At 49.2% G+C, this 18290-nt stretch overlaps 1 protein-coding gene across 2 annotated transcripts; it reads left to right on the forward strand.

Moving 5' to 3' along the window:
* The first annotated feature begins 4796 nt into the window (after positions 1–4796).
* Positions 4797–16148, forward strand: Rela (RELA proto-oncogene, NF-kB subunit). Of its 2 annotated transcripts, none has more exons than XM_051193665.1 (11): positions 4797–5044; positions 6026–6052; positions 6144–6295; positions 6447–6595; positions 7474–7565; positions 7873–8004; positions 8729–8833; positions 9000–9212; positions 13363–13443; positions 13549–13620; positions 14782–16148. In XM_051193665.1, exons 3-11 carry the CDS (start codon positions 6203–6205, stop codon positions 15399–15401), a joined length of 1557 nt encoding a protein of 518 aa, XP_051049622.1. In that variant the 5' UTR covers positions 4797–5044; positions 6026–6052; positions 6144–6202; the 3' UTR covers positions 15402–16148. The 2 variants fall into 2 exon arrangements, with proteins under 2 accessions (XP_051049622.1, XP_051049621.1); XM_051193664.1 differs by lacking the exon at positions 4797–5044 and adding an exon at positions 5088–5416.
* The last annotated feature ends 2142 nt before the right edge of the window (positions 16149–18290 follow it).

The raw sequence follows: 18290 nt of genomic DNA on the forward strand, positions 1-18290 counted from the left end.
CTGGAAAAGCTGATCGCAAAGAACTACTTTCTCCATAAGTCCGCACAGGAAGCATACAAGTCCTTCATTCCAGCCTATGATTCCCACTCGCTCAAGCAGATCCTCAATATGAACAACTTAAATTTGCCTCAGGTCACTCTGTGTTTTGGTTTTCAGGTCCCTCCTTTTGATGATCTGAACGTGAGCAGCCATGATGGCAAGCTTTAAAAGGGAGGAGGTGGCAGTGGATTCGGCTACCAGAAAACAAAGAAAGTGGAGAAGGCCAAGATCTTTAAACACATCGGACAAGAAGACGACAGACCGCAGGCAGGCAGTTCTCTCACTGAAGGGAGTGGCTTCCACCTGGACTGACTTTGCCCTAACTTCCCCTTTCTCTTTAAAAAGGAACTTTTTAAAAAATCACCTTTAGAATCTTTTTGTCTTTACTATAATGATAATTTTATTTTTTAAATATTTCCATAAAACAAATCACATCATTGAAAAAAAAAATTTTGTGTGTGTGTGTGTGTGTGTTTATGTGTGTGTACGCAAGCTTATTCTATAGCACATGTATGGAGACCAGAAGATAACATGTGGGAACTGGCTTTCTTTTTCCACCATCTGGATGCCAGACACCAGACTCACCTAGGTTGTCAGGCTGGGCAGCATTGGTCCACACTTACCCCCACTCACCTTAGGGGATGAAGCAGTTGCTCAGCAGTCAATAACAGGTATTGTTCTTGTAGAGGATCCAGTGCTCCTAGCACCCATATCTGGCATCTCACATCTCACAACTGACTGCAATTGCAGCTCTGAGGGATTCTGTCATGCTTTTCTGGATTCTCCAAACACCTTCACTCCTATGCATAAATTCACACAAACACATAAGACTCTATCTGGAGCGGGGCAGTGGTGGAGCACGGCAGTGGTGGAGCACACCTTTAATGCCAGCACTTAGGAGGTAAGGGCAGGAGATCTCTGACTTTGAGGTCAGCCTGGTCTACAGAGTAAATTCCAGGACAGCCAGGAAACCCTGCCTCAAAAAACAAACATAAAACAAAACAAAAGACTCTGTCTCAAAAAAAAAAAAAAAAAAAAAAAAAAACTAACTAAACACTTGGCGGCGCACGCCTTTAGTTCCAACACTTGGGAAGCAGAGGCAGTTGGATCTCTGTGAGTTCAAGGCCAGCCTGGTCCACGGAGCGAGTTCCAGGACAGGCACCAAAGCAATACAGAGAAACCCTGTCTCAAAAAAAAAAAAAAAAAACAAAACAAGAAAAAAAAAAAAAAAAAAAAAAAAAACCCCAAAACCAAACAAACAAAAAACAACCAAACAAACAAAACTTAACTAAAATAAAATAGAATTAAAAAATTCTCAATGGGTGGTGATGGCGCATGCCTTTAGCATGCACTTGGGAGGCAGAGGCAGAGGCAGAGGCAGAGGCAAATGCAGAGGTAGAGGCAGAGGCAGAGGCAGATGTATCTCTGTGAGTTCAAGGCCAGCCTGACCTTCAAAGTGAATATCAGAATATTCTCCAAAGCTACAGAGAAATCCTCTTGAAAAACAAACAAACAAACAAACAAACAAAAATCCAACAGCAAAAAACTGACTGTTCACTGCAAAAGCTCTATTATTGACCAGTAGGGAAAAAAAATAGCCATAGCTCTCAAGTTCTTACTTTTTCTGTTTCCCATAAAGTGGGTCAGGACTGTAAAAGTGATTCCAGATCTGAGCAGACCTGATGTCTTAGGACATCATTTCACTCCAGACAGCAAGGGAGCTATGAGGCTTCCAGGGTAGTGTCAACAGGACTGAAGAACCGGCCTGGAGAGGTTTCCACTGGCCAGCAATGAACAATTTGAACTTCATTATCAACTGAAGCACACCAAATATGCTTAAACATGTGCAGTTATTAGATTTATTTTGTATTTATTTATTTAGTGGTGGGGGAGGAGGCATGCCCAGCATGTAGAGGGTGGAAGTCAGTTTTCCCTTCTACCGCGGGGTTTCCAGGGTAGAAATTCTAGCACTGGAGACGAGGAGGAAGGAGGATCAGAAGTTCAAGGTAATTGCTCACCGTACATTAGTGGCATTATTTTGATTAATCTGAGTGAATGTGTGGTGTGCCTATATCCAGGGCTCCCCAGAAACACAAACTGCACCCTATATCCTGAGTCCCAGACTTTTGAGGGGACACCATGATCTTTGCACTTTTGTGTTTAGCACGTGGCACTGACCTCTACTCCTTTACAAGAGAAAACTGCCCAAACTGTTAATGTTTTTGTTTATTTTCTATTCCACACTTCTCTGCTTTGTGGTTTTTCTTTTCTCCTCATTCTTTCAAAATTCATTCCTTTGAAAAACCTTGTGAGATGGCCTAGTGGGTGAAGTGCTTGCTACACAAACGAGTGCCCTACCTTTCATGCCCAGGACCCCACAGTGATGGGAGAAGAAGCAGACTCCTCAAAGCTGGTCCTCTGACCTGGCTGCACATACAGCATAGGCACACAGTGATAACAGACTATAAATAAGTAGATAGCTAAATAAGTAAATAATTTGTGCTGTATGTGGTGGTGTGTGTCTTTAATCCTAGTACTCAGGAGGCAGAGGCAGGTAGATCTCTTTGAGCTCAAGGCCAGCCTTGGGTACACAGTACACAAGTTCCAGGCCAGCCAAGGCTACATAGTTGAGACCCTGTCTCAAAAAGTACTCCCTTTTGATGATAGGAAATGAATGAACTTTAAGATAGATTAACTTTGATAATGTATGACATGAAAAATCCAAAAAACCAAATAGGAAATATTGGTTGTGCTGGCCATGCCTATAATCCCAGCATTTAGAAGCCTGAGCCAAGAGAATTGTCAAAAGTTTGAGGCCACCTTGAATTGCACAATGAATTCCAGACCAACCTGGGGTACATAGCAAGACCCCATTTCACAAAACAGGCTGAGATGTCTCAAAGAATTAGAAAGGCAGCTGTCACTGGGCAATGGTGGGACATGCCTTCAATCCCAGTACTCAGGAGGCAGAGACAGGAAGATCTCTCTGAGTTCAAGGCCAGCCTGGTCTACAGAGTGAGTTCCAGGACAGCCAAGGCAACACAGAGAAACCCTGTCTAGAAACATTCCCCCTCCAAAAAGAAAGACAGAAAGGCAGCTGTCACCTGCCACCAAGCCTGAGGGTCTGTTTGATCCCCAGGACCCATAAGGTGAAAAGAACTGAACTGACTGGCCAGTTGTCTTCACATGACTGAATGTAGCATGCTCCCACACAGATGTGTGTATGTGAATAGGCTTTTCTTTAACATGAAGAAATCTGCATGGTAGGAGCCCGAACTCAAAATGAAAAAGAAGTAGACAGTGAAGAGCACATTTGTAGACATTAGTGAAGTCAGCGTCCTTTGTTTCCTTGATGTTTTTTCTGGAGTATTGGATGGAAACCAGGGTCTCCAGCATGCTATGTAGGTGCTATAGAACTGAGCTATACTCCTTTTGAGACAAAGTTTCACTGTGCAGCCCTGGCTGGTATAGAACTCCCTGTGGAAATAAAGCTCTTTTATTTTTTTATTTTGAGACGGGGGTCTATGCAGTCAGTCCTTGCTGTCCCTGAATTTGCTATGCAGACTAGACTACACTGGCCTCAAACTCATGAGATCCTCCTACCTCTGCCTCCAGAGTGCTGGGATTGAAGGCCTGCCCTACCAAGCCAACTTTATTTTTATTATGTGCATCTGTGTGCAGGTATGTGCACATGTGGATACAGTTTCCAGAGCAGGGTGTATAGTCTCCCAAAGCTGGAGTTATAGTTGTGAGCTACTCCATGTGGGTGCTGGTTACTAAGCTCTGGTCCTCTGCAATAGCAGTATGGACTCTTAATTGCTGGGCCATCTCTCCTGCCTCAGAGAGGTCTTCTGCAACTCAGGATGTTCTCAAGTTCACCATGTATGGGAGGATGACCTTGAATTTCTGATCCTATGAGGGCTGGAATGACTGGTAGGTATGTCAGAGTTAGGGATCAAACTTAGGGCTTCCTGCATGCTAATGGAGCATTCTACTGAGTTGCCACCCCTAGCCCTTACTTTTCAATAAGTACACTGGTATTCCTTTTTATTTAACTTATATGTCGGTTTTTAAAAGTAGTACATGCAAGGATCAATATGGCCGTGAGCCATTAATCAGAGATCATAATTCATTCTGTCGCCTTGAAGTCCACCCCCGCGAAACAGTAAACTGCTTTTTCTAATCTTCGACAAGTGGGAAACTGCAATGAGTGGGAGGGGCGGTAACTATTTTCACTTTTGTCTTCCTGTTTTTTTCAGAGCCTGGGAAAGCAAGTCAGAATTTCCAATCTTTTCCAATTCCCACATGATTTCCTAATTTAGAATGACTTCAGAGAAAATAAGTCCTTCTCCATGTGCTGAAGCCTTTTTATCCTGGCATTGGGGAACAGCCTGAGGTGGAGAGTACTCCAACCCAGGTCCCCACACTCAACCAGCATACCCCATGCAAATGCTTTCATCACTGGAGCCTGGGTCCAAGTGCGAGATGTGCAAGCAAGGTGTGACCCCGGCTGCTTCTGGAGATCCCTGCGGGTCTAGACTTTAGCAGAAAGCACCTATCTGCAGAGATGAAGCCGTGGGGTTTGACCCTGGGCGTCTTCCAGCACTCATTGCCCTCCGGGACTCTTAAATCAACTCCTTAGAGAGGCACAGGTGTCCAACCCTCGGTCTTCCTCCCTCCCTACGGCCTCAATCACGCCTCGGTGAAACAGGTTCCACGGAGCACGGGGTCCCCGACTCCTGCGCGCAGCTGGATCTAGATTGAGGAGCATATGGCCTATAACGCGCCGCGGTCCCCAGAAGGCCTGGCACGGTTAGGAAAGCGTGTGGAATTCAGTCACCGGCCTCTGCGGGCGCAACAGGCCTGGGCCTCTCCCTGCGCACGGCGAACGGCCGCGGCCTGCCAGCAGTCCTGGCTCTACTCCAGGCCCGGCCAGGGTGACATCACCAAACTCCCGCGATCAGAACGGGGCGGGGAACAGGACCCGAAATCCCCTAAAAACAGAGTGAGTAATCGCGGGCCCGCCCTCCAGGCGGGGCCGGGTCGGGACCCCGAGCGAGCTGCGTTGCGCAGCCCGGGAGCGGCCTGCAGCCGGGCGGGCCTCGGGACGAATAGCCTCGGCGCCCTCCCGCCGCGCCCCGGTGTCCCCGCCTGAGCGCCGCACACCTTCCGTGCCCTGCGAGAGTGGCACACCTACCCTCGGGACCCACGCGCGTCAGTGGCGGCAGCGCAGCGCGCAGGCGCGGCCGGATTCCGGGCAGTGACGCGACGGCGGGCGCGCGCCGCGCATTTCCGCCTCTGGCGAATGGCTTCGCTTTAGCGCGCCGCGGGCTCAGCTGCGACCCCGGCCCCGCCCCCGGGACCCCGGCCATGGACGGTGAGGCGGCCCTCTGACCCCGCGGGGTGTCTGCCCTCGAGCCCCCCCGGGCCCGCGGCGGGAGGCCCCCCACCCGCGCCGCCTTCCGCCCCTTTCTGCGCCGCGGGGTGCTGCGCAGGGAGCCCGCAGGCCGGATGGTGGCACGGGGCGGGGCGGGCTGCCAGGGATCTGACTCAGTTACCCCTCTCAATGGAGGGCGCCTTGTCTCAGTGTCCCCCCTGGGTGGGAGTGGGGTGTGAATCTTGACTCTGATTCCTCGGCGGCCCCTCCCTCTCCGGTGTCGATGCGATTAGTTTTGGCTTCCTTTCCTTGTAAGGGAGAAGGTATCTGACTCAGTTTCCTTGAAGAGAAGAAGGAGGTAGTGTCTTTCCTCAGTGTCCCTTATGAACGTAAAACCGGCGTTGACTCTGTTTCTCCTGGCAGAAGAATGCCTCCATGCTCCTTTTCTCTCGTAGAGAGATGCTGCTGCCTTCTTTGCCCTGCCTCTTTCAGGGCATGTCGTGGGGTCTTGACTGGGCTTCCTTGGAAGGGAGCTTGGCTCTATCATGCCTTCCCTGGTGAGGATGGGCAGTGAGTGGAGTTTACTGACAATGTGTCTTTCCTTTTTAGATCTATTTCCTCTCATCTTCCCGGCAGGTAAGTGGACCATCCTTCCTCCATGGGTAGGGGCTGTCCTGGAGTAGGGACCATGGGGGCAACACCTGATGGCTGGCTATGTCACTTACAGAGCCAACCCAGGCTTCTGGGCCTTATGTGGAGATCATTGAGCAACCCAAACAACGGGGCATGCGCTTCCGCTACAAGTGTGAGGGTCGCTCAGCAGGCAGTATTCCCGGGGAAAGAAGCACAGATACCACCAAGACACACCCCACCATCAAGGTAGGTACCAGCCCCCAAGGCTATGAGTCGGGGCCTGATGCCGTGAAAGGCACTTGGAGCCCCAGCAGACCTGCCTCCTTGCCACCATGCCCTGTGTCTAGGAGCCAGATTTGGGATTGCTGGCCCCTAGAGTACTCTGTACTTTGGACAGATCAATGGCTACACCGGACCAGGAACAGTTCGAATCTCCCTGGTCACCAAGGACCCACCTCACCGGCCTCATCCACATGAACTTGTGGGGAAAGACTGCCGGGATGGCTTCTATGAGGCTGAACTCTGCCCAGACCGCTGCATCCACAGGTGAGCTCTGTACAGACCAGAGGTAAGGGGAGGTCAGGGGTTAGGAGGCGGGGTAGGAGCAGGCAAAGGGCCAGGCAGCTGTTACAGTGTTACCTCTTTCTGGATGCAGGCAGAATTCTGAGTCCTTGCTCTGTTCCTAGCTCTGCAAACAGATCTCCTTTGTCTTAAATTGTCTAAGACAGGAACTCCATGGGATAAGGACCACCTTATCACCTTGGAGCCATAGACACTTGTGGCTGGACAGGCCAGTCCCTTAGTGTCTCTTGTATAAGAAAGATATCCATAATGGACTCTCCTGGAGCTTAAATACCAGCTGACAAAACCAGGCAATAACTAATTGTACAAACAGATAGACAAGATATCACTAGAGAATAATCTATGATGAAAAGAAAGCACAATAGAAATTGGAAGGATGAGGAGAAGGCTAGTCTCATATAGCCCCAGCTGGCCTTGAGCTCATTAGGATTCACCTGCCTCTTCCTCTCAACTCCGAGGATAGCAGGCATGTACCACTATGTCCTGCTACTGGTCTCATGACTTTGGGTTGGAAGGTTACAGAAGGCCTCTCTGCTAACCCTTAAGTGGTGAGGAAAGGCGGACAAGTCTAAAAGAATATTCTATGCTCAAGAAAGAAGTCCAGTGACATTGAAGAAGGAATAAGTTTAGTGTGCTTAGGAATGGGAAGAGACACCCCTGTGGCTGAGGGTAGAACACTGGCTTGGAGGCTTGCTTTAGCCAGAGGCTTGCTGATGGGGCAAGGAGTGGTTTTCATTGAAGCACAGTGGGAAGCCAATAGAGGGTATGGACCTGTGACCTGGGAGTGGGAGGGAGGAAGGGGCTTTGCTGTAGACACAGAACTGATGCCTGAGACACCATAGCTTTCAGAACCTGGGGATCCAGTGTGTGAAGAAGCGAGACCTGGAACAAGCCATCAGCCAGCGCATCCAGACCAACAATAACCCCTTTCAAGGTAGGAGCAAGGGGCAAAGACACAGCCCTACCTGTGATACACACATCTCCATCATGTTCCCTGGGCCTCTGGCAGTCACCTCCCTCTATGGCCAGGCAAACAATATAAATGGAATCTGCCAGTTTTACCTCAAATTTTACCATCGAGAATCAGGCATAGAGAAGCCTACTGCAACATGGCTTCCATGTTGCAGTAGAGCCAGTGATGGGTCTAGAATTTTGTCTTCCTCCTAAGATGACTTCTGTTTTGCACGTCTCCCTTTGCTCAGAGCTCCCTGACTTCCCGCACCCCTCTGTTTTTCTGACAGTTCCCATAGAGGAGCAGCGTGGAGACTATGACCTGAATGCAGTGCGCCTCTGCTTCCAGGTGACAGTGCGGGACCCATCAGGCAGACCCCTCCGCCTGACACCTGTCCTCTCTCATCCTATTTTTGATAACCGTGAGTGTCCATCTCTACTAAGGGGAAAGGGAGGGCCTGGGAAGAGAAAGGGGGCTGGGGTGGGTGTGGCCTGTGAGGAGAGCTCTCTCCCTTTAGTCATCCAGTTGTGCTGGCAGGGGACAGGGCAGAGAGGACCCAGAGCTGCCCTCGATTGGAAGCTTCCAGGATGCGCAGCAGCCTGATGGGAAGTGACTATTTTCTGTATCTTGTGTAGAGATGCCGGTCTGTCAGGGACTCTGCTCATGACTTTAGGAAGCAAACTCCCAGGAACCAGATAATGCTAGGCAGTAATAATTCAACAGTAGTAGCTCACAGGAAGCTCTCAGCTGACACTGATGGATTAATAAGCATCAGGGTAATAGAAAATAAAAGGGCTTTGGAGCCCCAAGGACCGGAAACCAGTATAAACTGGGAATGAGGAGGGAAGGACTCATTGCCAAGGGAAAGATGAACCAAAAGCTGAAAAGACACTTGGTCAGGCAGAGGGAGACAAGCTGTCAGATTGTTTCCTTTGGACTGTAAGGTCTGTGAGGACAGCACAGCATACTGTGTTGCACTATTGCCCTTTCTAGAACAGTGTTCCACTGTTCTAGAAACTGATTGAGGGGAAGAGCAGATGGGAATGGTCTACAGAAGTGTGGTCAGCAAGCCATGGGAACATCTCCTGTCTGTTACTCTGGAGACCTCTGGTGATTCAGGGTTTCCTTCCTTGTCATGCCCTCAGGTGCACCCAACACTGCTGAGCTCAAGATCTGCCGAGTAAACCGGAACTCTGGAAGCTGCCTTGGTGGGGATGAAATCTTCTTGTTGTGTGACAAGGTGCAGAAAGGTACACACTGGATTCTATGTACCAAGAGGGGAGGGGTGAGGATGAGTGTCAGAGACCTCAGTGGCTTCAGGGGAAACAGGGTAATGTCTCAGGAAAAGCATCAGGAGTTGGGGATCGAGGTCCGTTGGAGATCAGATACTAACCCTTACTGCTCTGTCTCCTGTAGAAGACATTGAGGTATATTTCACTGGACCAGGCTGGGAGGCACGAGGCTCCTTTTCCCAAGCTGATGTGCACCGACAAGTGGCCATCGTGTTCCGGACTCCTCCATACGCTGACCCCAGCCTACAGGCCCCAGTGCGTGTCTCCATGCAGCTTCGGCGGCCTTCTGATCGGGAGCTCAGTGAGCCCATGGAGTTCCAGTACCTGCCAGACACAGGTGTGATGCTAGGGAGGGTAGTACCAAGGCTTTTGTACCCCAGCTGGGAAAAAGACCAGGACTGGATGCCTGGGACAAACACCTAGGGTTTTTACATACTGTAGTTCATTGCACATAGTATTTCAAAGACAGCCCACATATGCCATGGTGGTCACTGTCTAGCAGGGCAGTAGTGGCTCACACCTTTAATCCTAGCTCTCGGTAGACAGAGAGGTAAGTGAATCTATGAGTTTGAGCCCAGCCTGGTCTATAGAGCTAGTTCAGGATAACCACGGCTACACAGAGAAACCCTGTCTTGGGAGTGGGGGTGGGGGAACTGTACTGTCTAATGACATAGGTATCTTAGTTTGTGTAAGTATCCTTTAAGATGCTCATATAATAAGCTGGGTACTCCAGCAAGCATGTGTAGCCAGCGTGCAGATGGTGTGGAGATAGACGGACCTCTAGAGCTACTTGGCCAACCAGCCTTGCTGAATTAAGGTGCTCAGCTCCAGATTCATTGAGTGGTACTGTCTCAAAAAATGAAGTGGGCTGGATATGGCAGTGCACACCTTTAATCCCAGAACTTGGGAGGGAAAGACTGGCAGATCTCTGTGAGTTTACATAAAAAGTTCCAGACTAGCCAGGGCTATGTAGTGAGCTCTTGTCTAAAATAAGTAAATAAGGTGTGGATGGGGCTCCAGACCAGCCAGAGCTGTATAATGAGATCTTGTCTAAAGTAAATAATAAAGGATGGGGGCTGGAAAGATGGCTCAGTGGTTAAGAGCACTTGCTGTTCTTCCAGAGAACCCAGGCTTCATTCCCAGGACCCTTTGTAGTTCTAGGGGATCTGACACTTTTCTGAACTCTGCAGGCTCTGGACATGCACAAGGTGCACACACATATAAGCAGGCAGGCTGGCCTTGCACATAAGTAAGTGTTAAAAAAAAATAAGGTGGAGAGTGGTAGAGGAAGGCAGCCATATTGAGCCTTTGACATGGCTTTGACATGCTCATGCACACACATGCATATACATTCATACACCTTCATGAACACACACACACACACACGTAATAATAAAATGGATATTCATACAATGACAAATTTACCAAGCAACATGTCTTAAGATGTGTCCCCATTGTAAGCAACATGTAATTACAGTTAGAATCAATTTCTTCCCCTAACAGTGACATCCAACTTATTCAGCTCTGTCTACCCTATCTGCCCTTGCTATGAGTGGTCTTTTAACCTCTCCTCACCTTTTTAGGGGAACGATTTAATGGCACTCACTAGCAGTAGAGGCAGTGGTGCACCTAAACCAACATCACTTGGCTTTGTGGACTTTGTGTCTCTTGTCACTACCATATAACCCAGCTTCATTTTCTCAAGACTTGGTGCATAATTAGGGCCTATCCTATGTGCCATACATAAAAAAACAAATGAGACAGGAGCCAGAGAGATGCCTTAGACTGCTTTTCCAGAGGACCCAGCACCTAAATGGAAGCCCACAACCATGTGTAGCTTCAGGCCCAGGGCTTCCGAGGGCATCAGGCATGCACATGGCGCACAGACATACATGCTGGCAAAACACCAAACACATAAAGTAAATAACTAAATTGGAGGGGGGCCGTGTTTTTTCAAGGCAGAGTTTCTCTGTGTTGCTCTGTGTGTTCTTGAGGTCAGTGGTCTAGTCAAGGAAGAACAGGGGTTCCAGGAGAGCTATATGTAGGCAGTGAGTAAGCCCAGACAATTGGTGGCCTTGGTAGGCTTAGCTGCCTTGGTAGGCTTAGCTGCCTTGGTAGGCTTAGCTGCCTTGGTAGGCTTAGCCCCAGGGAAACACTTCAGATTTCTAAATAAGCAGAAACTTGACATGAGCAGAGCTGGAAGCTTAGTCTGGCTTCTCTGAGCAGAGTATTAGAGATAGAGACACTTGGGGTGGGGACATAACTCAGTTGATGGAGGGTTGCCTAGCATTCGAGGGAATTTGAATTCAGTCCCATGTATCACTTAAACTAGGCATGGTGCTGCACACTTGTAATCCCAGCACTGGGGAGGTAGAGGCAGAAGGATCAAAAGTTCAGGGTCATCCTTGACTACATAGTAAGTTTGAGGCCCGCCAAAGCTACATGAGATCTTGTCTCAGAAAAGAAGAGGAGCTGACAAGATGGCTGAGTAAACACATGTGCCACCAAGCACCATGACCTGAGTTTGAGCCACATGATAAAAGGAGATAATTGACTTCACTCTTGCTATGATACATGCATACATTAAATGTAATAAATTAGTTTTTTGTTTGTTTTGTTTGTTTGAGACAGGGTTTCTCTGTGTGGCCCTGGTTATCCTGAACTTTCTCTGTAGACCAGGCTGACTTCAAATTCAGAGATCCACCTGCCTCGGCCTCCTGAGTGCTGGGATTAAAGACTTTTACCACCACCACCCAGTGAAATTTTTTTAACATTTTAAAAAAATATTTAGGTATTTTATGTGTATGAGTGCTCTATTTGCATATATGCCTGCATGACAGAAGAGGGCATCAGACTGAAGAGGGCATCAGATCCCATTACAGATGGTTGTGAGCCACCATGTGTTTGCTGGGAATTGAACTCAGAACCTCTGGAAGAACAGCCAGTGCTTCTAACCACTGAGCCATCTCTCTAGCTTCCATAAATTATTTTTTAAAAATCAGAGACTGACAGGCAGTGGTGGTATGTGTCCTTAATCCCAGCACCCAGGAAGCAGAGACAGGCAGAACTCTTTAGTTTGGGTCCAGCATGGTCTACAGAGCAAATTCCAGAGCAACCATGGAGAAGCCCTGTCTTGGGCTGAGTTGGGGAGGGAGCTGAGGCCTTGCAGAGGGTATGACAAGGTAGAAGATCACATCTCCTATCCCTGTCCTAGGTTACCCTTCAGCACCATCACCTTTTTTTCTGTGACACACACCAGGCGGCCTCGCCTCAGGACATGTGTGTTGCTGTGGCCTCTGCTTGGAATGCTTGGCTCTCGAGCACTCATGACTATCTCACACCACCTGTCTCCTTGACCACCTTTTGTTAGACCTCTCCACTTCACTTCTGGGGTTGGTCCTTACCTTTGTTCATGTGCATGAGCATCTTTGCACTCCCAGCTTTTTGTTTTGAAGCAGCATCTCACTCTGTAGTCTTGTCTTGAATTTGAATTTGTAGAGATCTGCCTACCTCTGAATGTATGTGCCACCACACCTGAAAACATTTTTTTTACATTGTTTATCTGTGTATGTATGCACATGCATGCTGGTGTCGGTCAGAGAACAACCTGCAGGAGTCAGTTTTCCGTTTTCTCCTTCCATTATGAGTGTTCCATAGACTGAACTCACCTTTATCTGCTGAGCTATCTTACCAGCCCAAAGATTGGACTTGGGGATCCTGGAATTTCTTAAGGTCACATTTTTGAGGATTAAACCTCTTATGTTTGCACATCCCCATTATCTAGGAGGAGAGCCAGCAGAGCAGGTGCTTGGCAAGTTGTGTTGAGTTAGTATGGGTGGATTGGAAGAAAAGATGATGTTTAGGATAATTCCACAGTGTTCTGTTTTGGTGCCAAGGTGGACAACAGGAGACACAGGAACAAGAACTCTTTGCTATGAAGTGATGAAGTTCACTTTGGAGGAATGGAACTGAGGCGCTCTAGATAGTTCTGAAAGCTTCAGACTAAAGAATCAAGCCTTTTCCTGAGCTGAGTCTGTGGAAGTCTTAGGCTAGCCCAGGATGTTCAGTACACAGTGCTTCCCTCTAAGCCTGGGTGGATGCATGGGTGAGACCAAGGCACTTGTCCCCCAGAGCAGTCCTTGACTTAGCATCACCCAGGGGTCAAGATTCACCCAACATAGCTGGTTATGGTGATGCACGCCTTTAATCACAGCACTTTGGAGGCAAAGACAGGTGAATCTCAGTGAGTTAGAAGTCAGTCTGATCTATATAGTGAGTTCCAGGACAGCCAGGGCTATATAATGAGAGTCTGTTGCAAAAAAAGAAAACAAAGCGGGGGGTGGGGGGGAGTGTTTCACACATTCCTTCTTAATTGTTGGGAGAGTAGGTCTTGGGAAAATGTGACCCCACTGCCCTCCAAAGGGTGCCTGGAAGAACTGGAGCCCAGCTAAGGAGAGTAAACACTACCGTCCATATTGCTTTTCCAGATGATCGCCACCGGATTGAAGAGAAACGTAAAAGGACCTATGAGACCTTCAAGAGCATCATGAAGAAGAGTCCTTTCAATGGTAGGGAGAACCTGGGGGAGGGGGGTACAGAGCTGGTAGGCCAAGCTTTAGAATCAGCGAGAGGATTCCTGCAGTCTTAAAGCTGACCTAGCTTTTGTCCTGTAGGACCTACTGAACCCCGGCCTCCAGCACGGCGTATTGCTGTGCCTTCTCGAAGCTCAACTGTCTCCAAACCAGGTAAGAAATTCCTTTGTCCTACTTGAATGAGGGTCACATTTGTTCAGACTGAAGTTGCAGTGTCTTCTGGAAGGGAACTGAGCAGACATTGGCCTCCTGCAGAGTTCTTCAGCCTACCATCTCTAGGGCTCATGCTACTGAGGTGTGAGGCCTGGGGCTCTGTCAGGATCATCCAGGGAGCAGTGCAGGTATGGATTCTTGGACTCTACACAGACTGATAAACTTGAGAACTTGAAAGTGTGGCACAGTAACCAGCAATTTCCTAAGGGTGTTAATGTCCATGGGAGTCTGCAGCCATACTCTAGTTAAACAATGAGCTGGGTCCAGGCCTCCTGATAACAGCCTGCAGTCTCAGCTTTGCAGAAGAGTATTCCAGGAGGATGACAGGTCCAAGGCCATCCTGGACTACAGGGTTAAGTTCAAGGTCAGCTTGAAGAACCCCATTTCAAGTTAAAAAGTAAAAGCAGGTCTAGGATATAGCTCAGTGGAAAGAGTGCTTCCTGGCACACATGAGGCCCTAGATTCAATACCCAGTATCAAGGAGCTAAATAAATCCTTAGCTGGATACCTTGAGATACAGACTTTGGAAATGGGTAGTCTCTGTACTTGGCTCTTGATTGAATTTAGAAAGAAGAAATCACCTCTAAAAGTATAAGTTATGGGGCTGGAGAGATGGCTGCTCTTGCAGAGGACTTGGGTTCTAGTCTCAGCATCCACATGGTAGCTCACAACTGTCTGCAACTACAGTTCTAGGAAATCCACTGCCCTCTTCTGGTCTGTGAGGGCACTACATTCATATAGTACATACATATAGTAAAACATTCATACACACAAGTAAAAATAATAGCTTGTGAGTTCTGGTGTGTAGCTCAGAAGAGTGACACATGCTCCCCACCTAGCTCCATGGGTTTATCCTCTCAGTTGGTTTTGCAGCTGTAACATGAGGAGAACTTGAAAAGGTCAGGGGTGAGAGCTTTGTGAACTTTAGTAGTCAGGGAAAACCTCAGTGAGGCCCTTGGGAGTGGACCCTACAGAGCAAGAGAGATTTGGTCCCCTAGAAAGGGACTGAGTCTAAGCATTAAGACAGGACTGAGGGTGGAGGTTGGGTATGTATGTCTCTAGTACTTTTTCTGACCCTTCCTCTCTGTCTTTGTCCTCCAGCCCCCCAGCCCTATACCTTTCCAACATCCCTCAGCACCATCAACTTTGATGAGTTTCCCCCCATGGTGTTACCATCTGGGCAGATCTCAAACCAGGCTTTGTCCTTGGCATCATCCTCTGCCCCAGTCCTGGCCCAGACCTTGGTCCCCTCCTCTGCCATGGTACCGGCTCTGGCTCAGCCCCCAGCCTCTGTCTCAGTTCTAGCCCCAGGTCCTCCTCAAGCCCTGGCCCCACCTGTTCCAAAGACCACCCAGGCCGGGGAAGGCACACTGTCTGAAGCCCTGCTACACCTGCAGTTTGATGCTGATGAAGACTTGGGAGCCTTGCTTGGCAACAGCACAGATCCAGGTGTTTTCTCAGACCTGGCATCTGTTGACAACTCGGAGTTTCAGCAGCTCCTGAACCAGGGTGTGTCCATGTCTCACCCCACGGCTGAGCCCATGCTCATGGAGTACCCTGAAGCTATAACTCGGCTAGTGACAGGGTCCCAGAGGCCCCCTGACCCAGCTCCCACACCCCTGGGGACCTCAGGGCTTCCCAATGGCCTCTCGGGGGATGAAGACTTCTCCTCCATTGCGGACATGGACTTCTCAGCTCTTCTAAGTCAGATCAGCTCCTAAGGGGCTGAAAGCCAGCCCTGCTCAGAGCACCAGATTTCAGGGCATTGAAGCCTTCCTGAAGCACTTATAGATTCTGGGGAGCATGCTCCAACTGCTCCCAACTTCTTTGGGTGATATCTTCTGGGGGTGGCACATCTTATTCTTTTATTGGCAATATCTCACTCTTTATGGAGGTGCTTAAGCAGAAGCATTAACTTCTCTGGATGGAGCTGGGAGGACTCGGACTTCTCCCACGGTGATAGTCAGCTCCCTTCTGGGTAGGGAACTTTGGAATCTCTCTTCCATCCTCCAGTTCTAGCACTCTTCTAGAGAGGGGCCAAGCTGGAGCTGTGGCCTAAAGGCCATAACGCCTTATTATCAAGTGTCTTCCTCATCACCTTCCTGTACACCTTGATCAGAAGCAATGCTCCTAATAGCAGCCCTTACGTAGTGCTGCCCAACACCAGCACAAGGGGCCATTTTTCTCTCCTGTGGCCTGTGGCACACTTGCCCTGCCAGCTCTTTCCATGCCGGGCTGTGACTGAGGGGAACAGGTGGGATAGCGCTAGCCACCTTCAGGATCCTGAGAGAGTTTAGTCTGAGACATCCCTGCTCCCCCTTTTCTCAAGTGCCTTAATAGCAGGGCAAATTGTGTGGAGTCAGAAGGGTGGGCTAGATGCTCAGCCATAAGACAGTCTTCACTGAGAAAGCTATTGGACTCTTGTTCTTTCTAACTCTGAACTAATAAATGTGTTACCATGCTGGCAAGAGAGTCATCATTCAGCAAACATTGAGCACACTGCTGATCATTTCAGACTGGATGATAATGAAATAACTAATTGACTTTGTCCTGTCGTTTAGAGGCCTGGGACCTGAGGATGCCCCCTGCAAAGCCTTGGTTCCCATCTGGTAGATGTAAGGGCAACTAGGGCAGGACACCCACTGCTAAAGGCTCAGTAGGGCTCAGTGGCTGGGGGGAGGAGTCTCTTCCTGGTGATAGAGATCCCACTTGCTCTAGGTGTTAGGTCAGCAGAGACCATGCAGCCTGGTAAGGGAGGTGATGGTGAGACTCCCGGTAAATGATGAAAAGCCCTTCACAGCAGTTGGGAGGTTAAGGTTGAAACAAGACGGCCACTTTGCATCACTCAGTTCAAGGTCATCTCAAGGACTTTCTGAGTTTGATCTCAGCCTGAGTTATGTACAACACTGTCTCAAAACAGCTTGTTTGCTCCACTCCCCACCAAAAAAGCTGGGCTTGGTGGTTCATGCCATTGATCACAGCTTCCCAGAGGCAAAGGCAGGAAAATCTGTTAGGGCCAGCGATGGCTACACAGGGAGATCCTATTTCAAAATAACAAAAACCCCAACCCTGCACCAGTACTTTTGATACAATGTTCTGGGAGGATCTCAAAAATCTTAACCCACAGCCTCAGAAACTTAAACAAAGGCTAGGTGATGGCTCAAGTGCTGAAGCTGGATATACTTCCGGTTTTGTTTTGCGCACGCGCAGCAGCTAATGGTACGGGCCAGAAGGCCCGTCTCTCCGGACGCGCACGCGCTCTGCAACTACTCAGCGCAGGTTTTGTGGCAACGTGCTCGTGGGGAAACCCCTGTGCTGAGAGGTTTTAAGTGGATGATGGACGAGCTGCAAAAGTTGGACCCCTGGGAGCAGCAGGGGTCTTGTGTTGCACGGTAGATGGTTGCTGCAAAAGAAGATGCTGAGGAGCAGCAAATACTGGGGAGCCGGTCTGTGGTCTCCTAACGTAATCGCTGGGGTGCACACGCTTAAGGGGCGGGTCCAGGGGCGGTCCTGAAGCAAGGACCCCGCGAAGCGCAACTCTAGCTGAGACAGAGCCCGATCTGGTGTTGGCTTGGGATTAGACCTGGAGAAGCCTAAAGGCGGGACTGGCGGAGCCCTGTAAGTGAGAAGGCTTGAAACCCAAGGACAATCTGCTATGGTGCTTAGTATAGGTTCTCAGCCTCAGTTTAGGCTTCCCCAGTGTCCTGCAGTAGCCTCCTGTGACCCCCGGAAGCCCTCTTTGTCCTTCCCACACTCCCGGAATGACCTCTCCATACTAATGGCTCATCCGTCCCAAATCTGTCCCTAGTCCAGACTTCTGTCCCCTGGGCGCTAGCCACTGGACAGCTCTACTCTGACGTCTCTGAAACTCACTCTACTCCAAGTAACTGCAGTCATCCCAGGGTGTCCACTTCCTTCTTCCTCTGTCTCAACTCTCACCCTCCCTCCCACTAGGGACTCCAGGCAGAAACTTAGCCACCACTGTGGATGCCACCTCTTTTCCTTTTCTAGCATGCGTCCAGTCTTTCACAAGGTCCAGGGAAACTGCCACTCCTCCCCATTGTTACCTTATGCCTTCCCTCCAGGGCAGCTGCTACAGCTTTTGTCCTCACTAGCCTCCCTGTAGCCAAATAGCTCACACCCACACCTTCCTTACCACTCTCCCTTTAAACATCTGTCAACCACAAGGTCAGATGCTAGATCTCTGCAGGCACATCTCCAGGGTGATCAGAGCCTTGCCCTTCCTTTCACACTGCCCCACGAGGCTGCTCACCACAATCCCTGGGATGGCCCATATTCATTGTCACCTTGACTGGATTTCAGATCACCTAGAAGACACGCCTGGCGTGTTTGTGTGGGAATCCCAGAGTGTAACCAATGAAAGATTATATGCGGTACCATTCTATGGAGTGGAATTCCGGTGACTGACTAAAAAGGAAAGCAGAAAGTTGAGCACTGACATTGGGTTTTCTCTTTGCTTCCTGACTGGATATAATGTATCAGCTCCCATTCATGATTTTTCCACCACCATGGACTAGAGCTAAAAATAAACCCTCTTCCTTCAGTGGTTTTTATTGTATCACAATAATGAGAAAATTAGTCACCCACCA

Source organism: Phodopus roborovskii, unplaced genomic scaffold (genome assembly GCF_943737965.1).
Source record: "Phodopus roborovskii unplaced genomic scaffold, PHOROB, whole genome shotgun sequence".
In the NCBI taxonomy this organism is placed as follows: domain Eukaryota; kingdom Metazoa; phylum Chordata; class Mammalia; order Rodentia; family Cricetidae; genus Phodopus; species Phodopus roborovskii.